Source organism: Cottoperca gobio, chromosome 1 (genome assembly GCF_900634415.1).
Source record: "Cottoperca gobio chromosome 1, fCotGob3.1, whole genome shotgun sequence".
In the NCBI taxonomy this organism is placed as follows: Eukaryota; Metazoa; Chordata; class Actinopteri; order Perciformes; family Bovichtidae; genus Cottoperca; species Cottoperca gobio.
The window spans coordinates 11,484,033-11,503,087 of NC_041355.1; the positions used below are offsets into that span (position 1 = coordinate 11,484,033).

Consider the following 19,055-nt stretch of genomic DNA (forward strand, 5'->3'; position numbering starts at 1 on the left):
TTTTATTCTCAGGCCTCTTCATTTATTTTCTCTTTGGTCTACAAAGCACTTATCCAACACCAACAACATCACTCACACATCAGCTGCAGCCATTATCTCCACCGTCGACCTACAGTGCGGGACATAATAATAAGATCTGTTACAACATGTAAACAATACGTTTGAATGTCAAATATAAATAGCACACACATGAAAGATGTCATGCTGCTCGCTGCCAAACTGTGAACCAGGGCTGTCAGGAGATCAGATTTTCCCTGCATGATTATCGTGACAAAAAGAATTCACGTTAACGATATTATCGCGATATCTCTTGAAAAAATGTTAAATAAATAATTAATCTTTAACTTATTGTGCATTTTGTCTCTTTTTTGGCAAATTAATGGCACACAAAATATGAGTGTAGGGAGGTGGAGAGTGTGTAACCATAACTGTATATATAGAATAATTTAATAGGTTCTGGATTATTTACACAATATTATCATACGTGTATATATTAATATTTACACTACTGTTTAAATAAATATCGGTGAATGGCGACACCCCTACTGTGGACGCAAAACAAATGCTTAAAACAAAAGAACAAGACAAATAATTTTGAGATTTCTTATTTTTTATTAATACTCAACACTTTTATTCCAAAGAGACAGAAGAATAATATTTCTCAGCACTTATTTTCACATTGACTGCGTTTAATCTCATTTCAATATTACTAAATATTCAATCAAATTTGAAATACTCTCTTCACACAAGTAATTTCTCTCCATACAAAAAATGCGAGGTGGAACTAGATTTTTGTCCTATGTACATTTTTCACAATCTGTACAGCTCAAGGGTGGAGTTGTTCGATTCTTCTGTGGCACGAAAACACAAAAACAGAAGATTAGCCAAAGAGGAAAGAAAAAGAGACTACCTCTGTAAAAATGCAATAAATAACCTATTGTGCTTTCTGTGTGACAATTAATGATTTGAGAAAACAACCTTCTTAGCTGGTCTTTGACCAAATCAAACCGAAAATAAACACATCCACAAACCATGACTCATTAAATGTGCACAATAAACGATTGCACAAATCCTGGCCTGAGGTCGTTACAAAAGCAAATTTGCAAGGGGACCTACGAATCAAAGATTTATCCCAAATAGATCTATTCTCTGCCGTTTTTGTACAGTTTCTTTTATCAAAAGTCCATGAGCGTGAGGTAAAGTATTTACATACAGTTTTATAATACAAGTACAATAAACAGTTATCTCTCACACACACTCTGTCTCTCTCCCATATGAGCACACACAGAGGTAATCAAGCGTATGTATTCAGGCACATACAATAACAGAAATTATGATATTCAAAGGAAAATAATAGGAAAGGTATTTGAAATGACAAAAAGGCTTCTTCAGTGACGATGAATGTATTAATCAAGACCTCAACCTTGTTTAAAAGCATTTACACAAACTATCGAGAAAATTGATCCTTGTAGAAGATTAATAAAAAATTCTTTGCTATCCTAGTGAAAATCTGAAATCAATTTAGCCATATTTATTAAAGTATAACTAAAGTTTTGACTGTTGAGATTGGTGTCTTCTCTTGCACAAACAAGCACACACACGCACACACCTACAGTACTACATGGATCATCAGTACCAATGAAATTGATAAAAAATTCCAAATATTGTTCAAAAACACCCATTTTTTTTCTGGGCTAAAAGTTAAGATTAGAAAACAGAAATAAAGAAAAGTGTAGACATGCAAGTCCTCACAAACACTAGAGACCCCCTAGTATCATACATACTGACTTGTCAACCAAGAGAAAGTCTTATATATCCAGTCAGATTGTGCTTAGGTATTAAAATTTGGTTTGGCAGAGTGACTAAATGTCTGGTTTATGTAATAAGGGAATGGAGAATAGATGTCTTAAATTGTGATTAATAATGTTTTAATGGTACGGAGGGCTGTAAATTAAACAGAACACAGTAGGCTAGTCCTTATAAAGTGTTAGAGCCGAGATGACCGGTGTGTCTGATGTTTGAATTTGGAAGCCGCCTTTTGATAACAGAATAACATCTGCAACAAACTACTAAATGTACTACCTGCTTTACTTTCTCCCGCCTCCGCTTTCTTCTTTTTCTCCTCAAATGTCTGCATCCGACACAATCCACACAGGATCTCGGAAGACTAGAGGGCAAATTATTTCCTTCATTAAAATCTCAGCATGTGAAACAGATTATGGTCCGGTGGGGGGAGAAATCAGGGTTACAGAACATAGTGGAATTATTCTTTATGTTCTGTTAAATGTGAGTTTGAGCAACATGCTGGGAGAAATGATGAAGGGGATAACATGATGAAAGGGCCAGACTTATATTATCCAGGTTATCTTGTTCCGAGTGTAAGGAATAGTTGGACATTTTTGGAAATACACTTTATATGGATTAAGCAAAACAGTATAAAATGTGTTAAAGAACCAGGCAGAAATGGGATATAATATTCATAACTATGTTTTCATTAATGAATAATCCCCTGAAAGTAATAATCGTCTTTGTTACCTTAGAATGAGCCCTTTGTATCTACATAGAGAGCGGGTCCTCTTCACGGAGTCCGCTGTTTCTACAATAACCTAAAACGATAAACCGAACACTGGCTCTGGAGAGGGCCTTCTGCGTTTTTACATTACCTGAAGACCAACATAGTTCTCCGACACGCTGGGACACGGTGGGGTTTTCAGTTGGCTGCAATCAGCAACCTCATCACTAGATGTCACTAAGTTCAACACACTGGACCTTTAATTAGTGCGCTTTAGAGGGGCTGGTAGGTAGAGTATGTTTGGACACAGCCATGCTAAACTGACTTGCTGCTGACTGTTGCTTCATATTTACCATAAGAGTGTCAATCTTCTCATCTAGTACTCAGCAAAAAAGAAAATAAGCGCATTCCCCAAAATGTCAAACTATTCCTTTAAAGCACAGGGAACAATATTCAGCAGCTGTAAAGTGAGCACAAACTCTTTGTACTATTAACCCCATTTTTAAGATAGAATTACTTATTTATGAATAATTGCAAGACTAAATCAAGAGATTATTTGGGGCATTAGGTACCAGAGCTTGCTGTGGTCCTTTACACCAGCAGAGTGAGAATCTTCTCCTCTCATGATTTAAATGTGACCATGTAATACAACAGGCAGGGCTTATAGCTGTAATCATGAAATAATTAACATTACTGCTGCTCATCCCAGCAACAGAGGCCTCACTCTTTGAGTCCATTATGAGCCTGTCCTGAGCAGCAAAACTGTCACGACCAATTGAGTCAGACCCAGTGAAATAAGCGGACATTAAATGTGATTTACATGTTTATAATGGACAGTTGGATCCTGGGTCATCTCTTATAAACAGTGGGGTTTGAGGAGGTGAGGAGTGATGAAGCTTGTTAAGCTTCTTCGTAAATGACTTCAAGGATGCAGTTAGATTTATTGTGGAGATAATAGAAGAAGCTCCGATATTTTATTTCTTAACTCGTATCTCTTCACATACAGTCGTAGCTGACTTTCAGGGGAACAGGAATGTTTGTTTATCATGGCACTGTGGTTTTAACCCTTGTAATCCTGCTATTGGTTACTTTCATTGTTGGGGATCTATGTAGGAATTCAAGCTTCCTCTACGGCAGCAAATTCTGCCTTGTATTATAACATCTTTCAAATGCCTAAAAGTCTGTTATGCTCATTAAACACTTTTTCAGGTGTATTTTCACACTCAACTCAATTAGACTAATTGTGTGCAGATGGATCTGTCTACCAACAGAACAGATCTTGTGTGTAGAAAATCTGTAGTAATCCTTTAAGGCACGCCCAGCTCAAAATGTGAGACCCATTTGGTACTGCCGAGCAAAAAAAAGGAGAGGAAACGGCAAATCAGTATGATGACGTTGCTTCTGCAGCTGAAAAAAAGAAAGACCTTCTTTGCAAATTTATAAGTACAATGAATGTACTCAGCGAGTCATGCCTTTCACATACACTTCACAGCACTCAAGAGTAAGAAAAGTAAAAAAAGAAAATCAAACATGAAGAATAAATAGCAAAGAAGAGTCCAAATTACAGGAACCCCAAAAAAAGTCTACCAGTCTCCTGTAATATTGGTAAGCTAAGAAAGAATTAACATCATACAAATATGTAACATGAACTATTTAAATCAATAAAATTTAAAAAAACAATCCAAACTGATCATCATTAAACACTGGAATAATATTCGATAATAATATTATTAACATTATCAATACAATTATTATTAGTTTACCCTGTTACTTCAACAGAAGCGTTGATTTCTCATTCATGATTGTATTTCCGTTGTTAAACAAAATGTTTGTTTTGGTGTTAAGGAACTGCAGGACGGAGGGAAAGACAATGAGCATGTGAAGAGAGCAGAGACTGGAGATTTAATTTAACTTTTTCCCCCTCCCTCCCAATCTTTCTGAGCGTCGGAGCAGCACCAGAATCCTCTCTTCTCATTAAAAACTTGTCTCCCGCTGGACTTCACAGCTTAGCCTGCAGTGGCCTCTGTGCATCGTCCAAATTCTTTCCCATTTAGTGGAGTGAGAACAACACACACAGTATCGTGTCTCCTCATCCTCACACAGAGAGGTCATCAGCATCTGTATGTTTCTCTCCCTCTTTTCTTCACCCACTTCATCTTCTTGTCTAGTTCTGCCTCACCCTCAGACGTCTGACTCAATGCTGGAGAGCTTTTCATAAACGTGTCCATTGCTGGCACCGTTGAAGGGTCTCTGTCCCTGCCCCAAACCTAATGTGTCCCTGCCCACAGGCAGTAGCTTGCTGGCCCCATGGTGGTTCCCCATGGGCCCTCCCACCCCGCCCAGACACAGCTCGTTGGGGAACCTGGGGGCCACATTGGACATCACCCCAGCTGTGGCGGACACAGGCAAATAGGAAGTCGTTCCCATGGAGCCATGGAAGTCCCCTCCTCCTCGGCTGTTGTTGAGAAGTTGCTGCTGCTGTTGCTGCGTCTGTGGCTTTTTGATGTAGTACGGTTTGGCACCGTGTAATAGACACTGGTCGTCGTCGAAGGTTGGGATGAAGGGGTTCTGGTTCACCTTATCTGGGTAGAGAGATTTAGACAAGGAGTAAGTCCCGGCCCCTCTGCTACCACCACCACCACCACCACCACCACAGCCCCCACCTCCCGTCATAGGTCTATCTCTGTCCCTCAGGTCTCTCTCCCCAACCGACCGCTGATGCAACCCACCTTCGCCTCCACGGAACAAACTGAAGGATGAACCTCCCTTCGCCCTATCCCCGCCTATTCCTCCAAACATGGAGGACTCCCTTTCCCCTGAATACCTCTCAAACATGTGAGCGTAAGGGCTGGGGCCCTCCATGGAACGATCTTTGTCTTTCAAGCTCACACTCCGGGGCTGGATAAACTGCCCCCCAACACCGCCACCAACCCCTCCCTTGCGGCCTGCCCCCTCCCTCTGCAGGTCCACAAATGTGTCATACGAGTGCTGCCTCCGTAACACCCTCCCACCCGACCCTAGCTTCCTGCGCTGTGCCTGAGTTTGTGTTTGAATGGGTCCTACGCTACTCTTCATTCCAGCGAACACCATGTTATTATCCTCGCTGATGTTGTAAAGATTGCCCGGCTGGATCTTACAAGAGTCGCAGCGTTTGCAGCTAGCGGAGGTGGGGCGACTGCTGCTGCCCCCAACCCCATTAGCTGGGCAAGCCCCGACTCCTCCGTGGTGACACACATTGTGGCAGTTACGACACTCCCAGTCACCCCCTGCTATGCCCCCCCCTCCTAGCCCAGAAACCCCTTTCTCCCAGCAGGTGTGGGCCTGCTGCCCTGCCGACACTGAGCCAAGCCCACCTTTACACTCCGGCTTCTTGACTTTACCTTTTAGGAAGTCTTCTACAGGTACTAAGCTCTTACAGATACCACCACCACTACCACCGCCCACACCGCTTCCTCCACTTCCACCCTCGTGCTCCCACTTGGCCTTGCCCTCCTTGGAGCGGAACTGGTCCGCATAGAAATCCCTCAGGTTCTCTTTGTCTTTGCGGAATATAAAAGGTGAAGAATTACCCCCTCCTCCTCCCCTCTTCCGCTCCAGGGGAGGTGAGACCGTGCGGTGTGCCTGTGGCCCGTGGGGGAAGTGGTGGTGGACGGTGTGGTGGTGGGCTCTCCTCCTGAGGCCGCTCAGCTCTATCTCGTCCTGCTCCCGTCTGCACTTGGCCGAAGCTGGCCTCTTTTTCAGGCTGTCCCTGTACTGCTTACGCCGCTTGTTGTTGCCCTCCAGGTTGCCGTAGGTGACAGTGTGCGTGGAGATATCCGAAACATCCGAGCGAATGTTCCCATCGTCCCCCCCTGAGCCTCCCCCACCCCCACCACAGTACCTGTCATGACCCCCAATGAGCCCCGTGCTGGATGCGCCTCCTTTAAAAGAAAACCTCCCATACACATTGTTCCCCTTGAACCCACCCTGGTTGGAATCCGCAGGGGTGTGGCCGGCGATCAGGTCAAATTTATTGGTATTCCTGTGAGTCATGGAGGGGCGGGGCTGGGTAGTGAAGATGGGCGCTACCCCTCCCCCTAAACTGTCGCAATCGAACATGCCCCCCTCCAACGAGCTAGTGCTGCCTAAGCTACGTGGCCTATTAGGCACGGGGCCGGACATACCCAGAGCCGAGGCCGGGTGGTGGTGCAGGTAATGGTCCTGGTACAGGTTGCTGTCCTTCAGGGGCAAGTTGCCAAAAGTCCTCTCCACCTCGCTGATGTAGTCACTAAACATGTTGTCCTCTGGCAGGTAGGGCGGCGCTGACTTGCAGTCGACAGGGTGACCCACCAAGCTGCGCCGGTGCTCCTGGATATCAAAGATAGTCGAGTCACGCCCGCTGTGGCTGTACTCCAGGGCAGCGTGCGGAGAGCCGTTAATGCCCGGGACGGCTGTCATGTCCTTGGCCGTGCGGAGTAACCGCAGGATGTTGGAGTGGGTGTTGTTCATGTTCTTCTTCATGGTGGCCGAGGGTGAGTCTATGGTCGACTTGTTTTCCTCAATTTGTACCCCGTGGATGCAGCTGTAGATACCCTGGAGGGTGTAAATTATAAGAAAAGGGAGGCAGAGAGAGAAAGAGAGGGTGAGACAGGCCATGGGAAGAAGAAAGAATAAGAGTGAGAGTGGTAAGGTATGAAGTCCAAGTGAGAAGAAAACAACAGTAAAATGTGTTGTAAGGAATCAAGAACCAAAGGGAGTTTAATGTTAGAGAGAAGGAGTCAAACAGCAGAGAGAAACAGAGAGAAAGCGAGATAGAGAGGGAAAGAGAGAGAGAGAGAGAGAGAGAGAGAGAGAGAGAGAGAGAGAGAGAGAGAGAGAGAGAGAGAGAGAGAGAAAGAGAGAGAGCGAGAAAGAGAGAGCGAGAGGGTGAAAGACAGAGAGAGAGAGAGAGACAGACAGACACAAAAAGAGAGAGACAGACAGACAGACAGACAGACAGACAGACAGACAGAGAGAGAGAGCGAGAGAGGGAAACAGAGAGAGGTTAATGCATTGCCATGTTCTCTCTGACCACCCTCTTGTTTACACACTATTAAACAGTAATAGAGGCTGAGTTCATAAATGACTTTTCTCCAGGGAACAGCATGGACCCTCACAGCACTCCACCTCAGACACAGAGAGCAGAGGGAGCAGATCAAACCGTTGATTGATAATACAAGGGGTGCAGTAAGCTCAAGGTTTTGACCACCAATCAATAGGTCTAATCAATGTCATTTAAATTCAACTGACACAGGTGCCACTGGCTTTCTACCTCAGGATTGCTTTACTGTTTTCCCTTCATGAAAAACATTAGTAAAATTCTTTACTTCAGTATGTCTTATTGATGCTACTTATACTTCTACGTTTCAGAGGGAAGTATTGTAGTTCCTACTGCAATCCATTTATTTGACAGAACTAACGGATAATAAAAGCTTTTTAAGACTAAACCAGAATTTTCCAACCGTTTCAGTTTCTGACTTTTTTTAAAAGGGTCACATTTCAGATGTCTATGAGTTGTTGACATTTTCACTAAATAGTGATTTGTCCCTTTGAGCTGCTCATTGTTTCATTTTAATAAATGTTCAATTGACCCATTATCTCATCAAATATCAAAGAATAGAAGAAAAAGTCCAAAAAATGTAAACATATTTGTGTATCAGCTAAAACAGTAATATGCACACACATTGATGCTGCAGAGTTAATAATTAAATGATGCCATATATAATAATAGATCAGTGGCCAAACCAGTACTTTTATTTTAATACTTTAACTACATTTTGCGGATAATACTTTTGTAGTTTTACTTAAGTAGCATTTTTCATGCAGGACTTTTACTTACTTAAGTAAAGAAAACTTCTTCCACCACTGATATCAAGAGAAAGATGCATTAACAATTGTCTATTTTAAATGCCATTACCCATCAGTACTTGTGTGTTTGTTGGTAGGAGCAGGATTTTCAAGAGAGGGGAAAGCCTTTTGCGAGTGAAGTCAAACAAGCGTGCTTAAAATAGGGGCTGAGGGAATCTGCGGTCGAGGCACAAGCCAAATCCGAAAGGTCGAGGACACGCTACCCACCAGCCAGCACGCGGGCCAACGCTCCTCAAAGGCGTCAACTTGTCAGAAACTGTTTCTGTCTGTCTCTTAGTCACTTTCCCCGTCGCCGAGCCACATTCATGAATCTGAATCGTCAACCCTCTTTTCTTTCATGCCTTCATTCTCTCTTTGTGTCTGTTTTATCTCCGTTTCCGGGTGCTCGGGTGAGCGGCAGCCACTCCAATGGGATTGTCTGTCTTTATCTCTCTACATCTATAGCTACTACAGCTGCCGCGAAAGGTAACAGAACAGAGGTTCCTGTGTCTATTTCTTTTCTATACTCTGCCTTTGTCCTGCCACCCGTTTTAGTCTTTATCATGACTCTCGTTAACTGATCTCTCTTTCTTCCTCTGTATTTTATTAGCCCTTTGTACTCTCATCACTTGTCCATCCTTACACTTTTTATATAAAATAAATATGAAATGCAGTTTCCTTGAAAATATTTAATTTTTTTTTTCTTTCTCGCACTATGTGTTAAACCAGGCATGGAAATGTATTAAAGATATCCGGCTGTAGAAGCACCTCTTGAAACGTGTCTGCACTTGAAATGGATGTTGTAATGCAACAAGTAAAATCAGTCTTAAGCATGTCGGAGCTTAGAGTGAATCGTAAAGCTACCGTGCAAAAAGCAGCGCTTGTGTTTTGCCAATTCAACATAAAATTTAAAAGAACGGTGTGTTTCTGAAGTGCTCAAGGCCAGACCTGTGTTTTAAATTCTCTCAAGTTAGTCTGATTAGGTGTAAACCAAATGACATTACAATTAGAAACACCAAACACATAAACCCTGGAGCCCTTTTCTCAGGCAAACAATAACTGAGACAACAAACACACTAGCTGCCTCCCCCCTTTTCTAAAAGGTAACATTATGCAAATGAAGTACATCTCAAAAGATTATTTATATGGACCTAAGCAGCCTGCATCAATAACACTGAGACACCTTGTTAAGTGACCCATCTGAGCAGAGTCGTAACCACGCTGATATGAGATCTTCCACATCCACAAACACTCCTTCAGGTCACCGGCTGAGAATGAGCAGCATAGTAAGTAGCTTTTATTTCAGCAACATGATGAACTCTTGATGAACAGTGGACTCTTCTCAAAGACTGCAGGCTTTGTTAACCCGACCGAGGCTTCAGGGATGCTTGCACACTGATGCTGGTTCATCGCGCTGTCAATCAACATATCAGTAGCCATGGTCTTTTTGAGCATTAACGCTTCTTGTGTGTTTTTATGTTTTTCACTTTCCTTAATGAGTGAATAAGCTCTAAAAAGTTCACTAAATAGTTGCCAGTTTCAGTTATCCGTGAATTACCGCAAAATCTCCTGAAGTCCGACACATTTAAATCCCTCCGGTCACAATGTCCACTTTGGACTCATTGTCTCATTGAAGACGTAACGGGTGCGGACCGTTCGTGGAGCCGTTGTATATCTTTGTACTGGCTACACCTACAGCGCACATACAGCGTAGGGTTGTGTGAGTCACGGGCAAAACAAGATGGTGAGCTGTTGTTTTGAAATTGTGTGGGATTGTTTCTTCAGTTTTTGGACTCAACTTTTTTACAGTTTGTATCATCTTCAGACTACAGTAGGGTATGTAAGGTATGAAGCTACTTAGCAACCGCCTGCTGGTATTGGCAAAATAAATACCGACAGAAACTCTCAAACCCAAAGTCATTTGGTAATTTCCTGTATGTCAGTAGTTTAACCGTTGCAGCAGCCGAAAGGAAAATATTTTAAATCTACAGGCTGACATTGATTTTGTCATTCTTTATATTGCCTGCTTACGAATTGTTTTTAAGTTGTGTTACTGTAAAGAGCATCTTCAGAATTCTAAATAAAACCGAAGCTGAACCTTTAATGCTAAATATACAATACCCATCATAAATCTTCAATGTAATTATTCACATCAATTCATTTTCAAACAGTCCTGGTTATTCTCATAAAGAAAACGTGCAATACAACGCTTTAAACTAATAAGCGAGTGTGAAAGGCACATAAATGGAGTTTTGAGACTGGGTCTGTTAGGGTTAAATTCTTATTTGTACGGCTAATGATATTATATTATTGTAATATTGCGTTGAAATTGCTGGAGAATTAAGATAAGTGAAGATATTTATTTTCGCCTAGCACAGGATGATGTTCATTTGTGTTTTGTTGTTTAACGTCTCCCTGCCTGGGCGAAAAAAGCCACAGGTTAAGTCAGGTGAGTCATCGCATCCCCCTGACTGACTCGATACACCTCAACCACAGCCAGTGGTTTGAAAACATCCACTCTTGTGATCTTTCTGTCAGGAGGACAAAGGTCAAACCTAAAATAAAACACACTCACTCTGCTAATGGTGAAGGTGGCCCCGGGCTGTCCCGAGCACACGCCCATGAAGCAGAAGCGCAGCTGCCAGTAGAACCAATGTTCACAGATGAAGGTGATTAATGACAGAATCATGGCGGCCCCAAGCATGTAGAAGACACCCGCCATGTTGTCCACGTCCAGCTGACTGCTCATCACCTCGTTCTTCTCATTGTGGCAGATGCCCGTCAGCCACATAGCCTCAAACTCCTCCATATCACCTGGAGGAAGGAGAGACACATATACTCAGGTTACTGTAACAATGTTTTTGTGTTAATGTTTGTGTGACCTGTGCACTTGGATGAGTTTGCCCGTAGGTGTCAGGACATGTAAGTGTGAGTACAAAAAGAGAGGTCAGATTTTTTTGGATGGGGAGAGGATGCCAAAAACAGCTCAGGTCTCATGTACGTGCAACAAATGTCATGTTGCATTAATGTCACTGAACGCCCCCCTGAGGATCATCCTTATTAAGGATTGCTTATGCAAGGCTATCCCTTACTTGTTGTGGGAAAAGAAACAATTGCCTGCTGGGACCTAACAGTCCTTGGGGAGGAAGTGTGTGTGGTCATGTGACGAGCGTTTCCGCCCTAAAATGTGTCCCTCTTAGTTCCACATCCCCGGGGGGACTACTAAGGGGGGAGGACACGTCCAGAGAGATTTGTTTGATCTGCACCAATGGTCTGTGTTTGTGTGCGTCTGTGGGAGATCAAGGGGGTATGTATTTTCCCAATGCTTGCGTAACACTGCTTTGTGTATGAATGTGTGTTTGTCTCAGGCAGCGGCTGGTTAGTTTTCACTTTCTTATCTAAATAAACCTCAGTATGGGGCCACTATTGTAGCAAAAATATCTGCAAATGGGTGTTGATGGTTGTGTAACTGGATCTCAATCTGTGTATGTGTAATCAGATTTGTAAATGTAAACATTTTTTCCAAATCTCCCGGTGAAGTCTCCTAGCGGCATGAAGTGAGGCAGAAGGGCCGCAGGGTGCTCAAGCTAGCTAATTCTTGTCTCACTTGTGGTCTGATAAACGGTAAAATCATTAAATTCACAGCCCCACATTTCTATTTTCCAAGTTACTAGTGAATGGGCATGGCTTCAAGATGGTTGGAAAAACAATAAACGTGAGCAGTAAAGAAAAACCTTCTTACACATTTACGAATCTCTGTCACAACAGAAGTGTAGAAAAAAGAAAGACAATTGAGGGCCTGCCGAAAGTTGTAACTGATGACTTATGTTATGTAACAAGTTAAAACTAGGGCTGTCAAGCGATTAAAAATAAATAATAAATCCAATTAATTACATGCTTTGTGATGAATTCATCTAAATTAATCGCATATATCAATATTTTCTGTGAGAAGCAAATATTCAAATTCAAAATATTCGAATGGATTTTGAAGAGGAGTGAATCAATGAGTAGGCATAATACACTTAAAGGTCAACATGTCTTTTATTTCAATACTATTTCTCCAATATGTTGTATGCCACAATTACCTTAGACAACACGGACCATCAGTTTGACATAAAGTGCAATTTCAAATCTGGCATAAAATCTTTCATTGCACAATAAACAATATCTTGTGGCGTCTTAAAAGTTGTGTCATTTGACGCCATCTGTAAAGCCTCAGTTAACCCCCTGTCCTCTACCACCTGCAGTACATTGCAATCCATTTCCAGATGGAGTTGTTAATGTGTCTCAGGTAGATTTACTCATTCTGCATCTGAACGCCTGATCGAGATGTATGACGAGACGGGTCGCTCACTTTAGCGTCAGCGGCGGTGATAGCTAGCTCCGAGCACCTCAGTGCTTTGCGTTGAGGTGATATATATATATATATATATTTCAGCTTGAAGTTCTCCGATGGTTCGAACATTCTTTGCTGCAGGAATCACACAGAACGAAGCATCAACAGTTACATCCAGGAGTTTATTAAATGTAAACTTTCCATTCACTGGACCAAGTAACGTTTTCTCATGATGACGAGGCTGCTGTGGCCGCGCCGCGTCGGTTGACTTAAAGAGTCAAGGGGCATCTAAGAGCGCGATTAATCTGCGTTAATTTTTTTGTTGCGTTATTTTTTCTGTGATTAATTAATCGAAATTAACGCACTAATTTGACAGCCCTAGTAAAAACATATCCAATCTGGAAGCAAAGGGAAAGTATAGAGTTGCAAAATACACTCTTTCAATTTCTTTCTTTGAGCTACATGAGAAGCTTGATGCTCTTAACTACAGAGCTGGAGCCAGGAGCTTAGCTTTGCATAAACACTTGTAGCAGGGGGAAACAATAAGTCTGGCTCTGGCAAAGTAAACAAAATCAGGCCAACAGCGCCTCTGAAGCTCACTAATTAACATGTTACAAATAGTTCATTCATCCACCGAGCACTTCAGCGTCTCCAGCTATACCGCTCGTTGCCATGGGCACAAGTTTAGTATACAGTAAGTTCTGTACTCTCACTGTGAAGACACAAAGAAGTCAATGCTCCTTGTTGCTGTTCGCCAATCAATACTTCACAGCACATTAAATATGTTACATTTGTTTGTATACGGATTAAACAAATGGTATACAACGTGTTACTCAATTAGCTTTAGAGGTGCTGGTAAATGTGTATTTTTGAACTAGGGCTAGGCAGCTCCATACTTAATGTATGGTCATGAAAGTGGTATAAATCTTCTCATCTCACTCCTGGAAAGAAAACACATAAGCGGATTTACTAAAATGTCTATTTAGATATCTAATAAGGAAATGTGTCAGTGATAACTGCATTTCAAAGGACAAAAATTATAGTGTCATTGCTTTGTCTACTATGAAAAGTCAAACTGTCTGCTATGAAAAAGGCCTATTTGATTTGTAATGTCTTCTTAATAAGAAGCATTAAAGTGGATGCAAGACCTCCGCAGCAATATTTGCAGATTTTGAAAAAGGAACAAACACATTCTTCTGTCTTCAGATGAATTCCTAGGGATGACCAAATAACTTCTTCAGATCAGGGATGGAAACTGAAAACGGGTTCCCATTGAACTCTGACACTATTGATTCTCCTTATCATCCTGCGGTTTCAATGACAATGACATAAAGGCAGGATAAACGTTCTCTCTCTTCTTCATGTTCAATTTTTCTGATCCTATTTCTGGTTAGAAGTGGCACACAGTTTGCTGTTAGTAGACCGTCCTCTCCTCTGCACATATGACTTACATCATGAGCATTTATGGACTCTAACAGGACGTGACAGATATGAGCAAACATCGATGAGTCTGAACTCTTAACCCTGGACGAACATATGAGTGCTGACAGCTGAACTGGACTGCATGAGGTAAGAGGTGATGTCTGACTTGTTGGCCTTGTGTACACAGTCTGCAGAACAATAAGACTTTACTTCCATTTGCTAAATTTGTGCAGACATGATGTCTGATCTTTGGAGAACACACACCCAAGCATGCACACGGACACATTGCATGTACAGAGACCGACACAAACGCGCAGACACACACATGCACACGTACACACGCACACTCAGCAGCGTATGTCAAGGTCTGAGTCAATATGGCTCCTAAAGATCTGATCCAAGGGGAATGTTCTCATTGCACTGACCCCTTCATCCATCACACACACTGGGATGGAAAGAGATAACACAGCTAAGTCAACCGTGTGTGTGTGTGTCAATGTGCTATAAAATATATGATCTGGCAGGTGGTGAGCAGTATGCAGCACATACTATCTCTGGAGGTGGAGTGCTACTGGAGGCGTAGTCTCCAAAGGCAGCGATTTATATCAGGAACAATCATTTCTTTTACATGAAGCTTTTCCTGAAGCACAAAATGTAAAAGTGTTGGTGATTCATTTTAAAATGTTCAGTCCTTCTCTGTAAGCAGAAAAAATCCCCAAGTAGGAGGAACAGGATTTACTGTAATACAATAGGAGTAATTGATGTCATTTGTGTTATCTTACTTGTCAGTTGACAACAAATATGATTTACAACATTCATCCATCCATTTTCTATCATTTTCTAGCACCTGTTAAAGGCTCACTGTGGCAACAGGGCAAGCGGAGCGCCAGTGACGTAGATTTTACACCAAATTCTTTCAGCTGCTCTTCTTCTCTTCTGACTATTTTCTCAATTAATCGATTCATTGTTGGATCTAGTGTTAGAAAATAGGGAGAAAAGGCCCTTAAACCTGAGTGAGTGAATGGAGAATAAAAAACTGAGAACATTCTTGATGCAATTCAGTAAATGTTTAACAAAAGCAAATCTATATCAAAACATCTGTTTACAAAATCTCAAACTGGTGCAGTATAATCCAAGTCGTATGTTCACTACTTCCCAAACACATGCATTTTTGCTAAAACCTTACTATTCCTTACTACACTTACTCACACCTACGCAAGTCTGAGACTGTTTATGCAAAAATGTTTTAAATTAAAAAGATAATCTATTCATCGAGACTTTTCACCGTTTTTGGATTCTTCGTTAACAGTGTTTAAATATAAGTATTCAAGTTAACACTGTGTGAGCAATTGATATACAAATGCTCATTTTGTAGGTTAAGTATTCCTTTAAGTAAGTGGACCTTGTGATGAGAATTTTCTGTAAAAGAATTCCAATATGTTTGATAGTAAAAGAAGAAGTAAAACACCTGCATCCCAGGTTGACGGTTTCTTGCAATGTTTTATGTCCTATTGTAGTGTGTATAATACGTGGATCAGAAGGTTTAAGAAGTGTTTTAACAGGCTGACTTCATCTCTAAAGTTCATTTGCGTCGATCAATTTTCAACCAACACAGCAGCACTTTAGAGTAATGAGATGCGGCCGTTGTTAGGCAGGAGGGAGCCCTGAAGGTCTATTGTCTCATTATCAGTCCACACTGATGGGAAATGTCCCTCCAGTGTGTCCTGCATCATCCCCGACCTCTGTGTCATTTGTGGCCAGAGCCTGTTCAAACAGAGTTGCCAAATGAGCATCCTAACAAATATACACAAACCACCTCAACTGGCTCAATCCTCTCATGATGACAGAGCAGCAGCCTGATACAGAGGTCCTCGTGGATCACTGCACTCTGGGTGACGCCAGACACCCTGCCGGCTTCTTTCGGTCACTAACCAAAACACACAACAGCTGGGGCGCAAAATAAAAACACAACCTCAAAATTGAGAGCATTGCTCTGCGGCTCATCCCGTATCATGAGTGTTGCTTTCTACTTTATGTACACTAAAGTGATACAGACTCACGATGACTCAACCTTACTTTGTTTAATATTCACATGATATGGTGCCGGTGTAGTTGGAGAATTATTGTGTCTCCATACTGTTGAATTGATCAGCTGGTGTCACAGTACTAGAGCAATGATTTCTACAAAGACGTGTGCTGGTTATGAACACTCACAGTAGCCTACACCTGCGCTCCCGGCACATTACTAATCAGTCATTGGAGGTGGTAAAAAGGGTTTAAATTATTAACGCATTTTTCAAAATGTTTGGCTGAGCTTTACAGCTTTTATATCTGCTTCTTCTAAGGTGGTTTTCAAGCTATCAGAAAGAACATCTCAAAATGCTAGACTAGTCTATATGAGGGAGGCATTTTATTTTTAATAAGTCAAGCTGATACTGTAATTTCAGGACGAAAATTAACAATGTAGTTTGTACCAGAAAGCTCTCAAAAACTCAAATCCTGTTATTGGCAATTTTGAAAAACGTGCAGAGATGCTATAGTGTAGACAAATCAAAATATATTTAGGTGTTCCTGTTGAATGACTAAATCTACCACCCCAGTCTGCCAGGTGACACTGAAGAAATATGTCACTAAAACATCCTCCAGAGAGCTCCTTCTACCTATCTTCAGTTAAGGTCAATATTTCCTGTCCCTGCCATAACAGCCTTTGCCGTGTGCTGAGAGAACCTCCTGAGTTACCAAATAAACATGCTCCTGCCACACTCCAGCTTTCACTTCTACAGCTGCAGCGTTTCAGGCCTGCTGGTGTCTCACTGTTGATTAAGGACTGAACTGTGCCAGCCTGGCTTAGGAGTCCTCATCCTGCAGCTCGACCACTGGGGTCCATCAGCAGGTTCTTGGGCTGTCACCATAACAAACACCAAAATTATAAACTCTAAAATACCATTAAGAATACGAACTAAACAACGTCTTTTGACCTGTACAATACCTATGTGATATAAAAACTCAACCATCTAGGCTATTTTGATTTCATGGGAGCTTTAAACCAATATCTCTAAAAACATAAAAGTGGTTATCAACGATGGCAACTATAAAACCTCTGATTAGCTGTTGCTGTTTTATCAAAAGCAGAGAAACAGAGAATCTTTAACAGACTAAGACTAATGGAAATATCATCACTATTACTTGACAACGTTTATAAGGCCTCTTCAATCAAATATGTTGTTAAAGTTCCTTACCATCTCCAAACAGCATGAGGATGGCCAGATCCACTGCTCGTTTCCAGCCTGAACCTTTCTGGATGGCTATGCCGTAGCCGGTCGAGGCAAACACTTTCCCGCTTCCGATGGTTACCAGCTTACAGCCCTCGTCTCTGCCCGCCATGTAGTTGAGCACTGCAGCGTCGTAGATGAAGGCATCCAGTTTGCTAAAGAGCGCGATGAAAGGACGATCTGTTAGAAGAACACCTTTACATTGTGTCTCGATTATAGAGCCTCTTGGACCTCCAACAATGGAGGTACAAAAGTGAATGAATGTGTCTAAAATCACTCCCTCGCTCACTTATTCATCACTATTCACATTCAATAGTTTATAGCATACGTTTTGATTTTGACTCATCATAATTTGTGTCATTATTGATTTAATGTACACATCTATTAACAGTGATGGAAAACACTTCATTCTGAGTTTCTTATTTCCTTATAGAGTCTGGAATTTTTCTGGAAAGTAATATGGTACTCATTATAGAGATCATTTAGACAGTTATATTAGTTAGTTTATGTAGCTGTAATAGGTTTACATTTTTTTGTTGATTTCAGGAGCAATTTCCATGCAGGATCCTCTCCATGTAAACCCAATGAAATATTCAACTCAACTTTTGTTAATAAAGCACCTTTCATACCTTTCATTGGCATGCTATGCAGCCCAATGTGCTTCACACAGCAATAAAAAAAAAAACGAAATAAAAAAATGAATACAATTAAGCAAGAATAAAACATTTAACAATAACATTTTATAAAAATCAATGAATAAAAACTATAAACTATAAAAACTAAGGCTATAACATTACTCCAAATTAAATTTAATTAATTAATTATTGGAGACTATTATCCAATCATTTTGAATTGCATGCTTACCCATTCACATTTCTGCATGTTCAGATAACTTGCGGTGCACCAAGTACACTCATGAAAACGCTGGCTTAGCATTTAATTGGAATGAATTATTATTAATTATTAATTAAAAGTGTTAAAAATGTTTAACTTTCTGTATTTCAGCGATAATTAATGAGAAATTGAAAAGTTATTTCAAGGAAACTTACAAGGAAATTATGCATGGTTCCATGAAAAATGAAGAGCTACTAGGCAAAACATTGCATTGAGGGATCTTTAGGAAAGGACTGATGTAGCAGCCCGCAGCAACTGGTGAGTTTTCTCTGCCGCTGTGTTTAGGTCTCCTGGCTCTATCACCTGTGTGGCTCCTCTTCAACCAGAGGACGGCCATGACCTTTGCCCCTCTTGCCTTGACTTCGAGCATCAGAGGGAGGGCCTCTTGGAGGATGCGTGCATGAATTGCACCATCATGCCTCATGCATTGAGGGCTGCTAGGCTGGCAGAGGTGGAGCAGATGGGTGAAGCTGGCCTCCCCTCTGAGCAGTTGAATCCAACCCAACCTACCCATTCTAGGCGTCGGACTGCAGATACTGCGGGTGCTCCGATCAAGAGCAATGCTAAGTCTGACAAGTTGTCTTCTAGGATGGACCTGCTAACTGCTGAGCTGGCCCAGAAAAAGTGTCTCAATGACAGCTTCAGCCACTTACTTTTATTAAGTATGACGAGGAGGAACACTCCTGTGCCTCTGGTCCTGGATCCTGTTGCTCTTTAGAGGGGGGCAGAAGACGGTTCCATGGGGGTCATTCGC

At 41.7% G+C, this 19,055-nt stretch overlaps 1 protein-coding gene across 8 annotated transcripts in view; it reads right to left on the reverse strand.

Annotated features, from left to right (window-relative positions):
• Nucleotides 1–601: 601 nt before the first annotated feature.
• grin2bb (glutamate receptor, ionotropic, N-methyl D-aspartate 2B, genome duplicate b) overlaps nucleotides 602–19,055 on the reverse strand; it is a 116,709-nt gene continuing 98,255 nt past the window's right edge. For 5 of the 8 annotated variants that reach the window (XM_029429564.1, XM_029429568.1, XM_029429548.1 and 2 more), the window contains 3 exons: nucleotides 17,375–17,562; nucleotides 10,953–11,191; nucleotides 4,694–7,084 (listed from right to left, as the gene is read on the reverse strand). In XM_029429564.1, the coding sequence (XP_029285424.1) occupies nucleotides 4,694–7,084; nucleotides 10,953–11,191; nucleotides 17,375–17,562 (2,818 nt within the window). Of the gene's footprint in view, nucleotides 7,085–10,952; nucleotides 11,192–17,374; nucleotides 17,563–19,055 lie in introns of all 8 variants that reach the window. The other 3 variants (XM_029429580.1, XM_029429574.1, XM_029429556.1) reach the window with 3 other exon arrangements.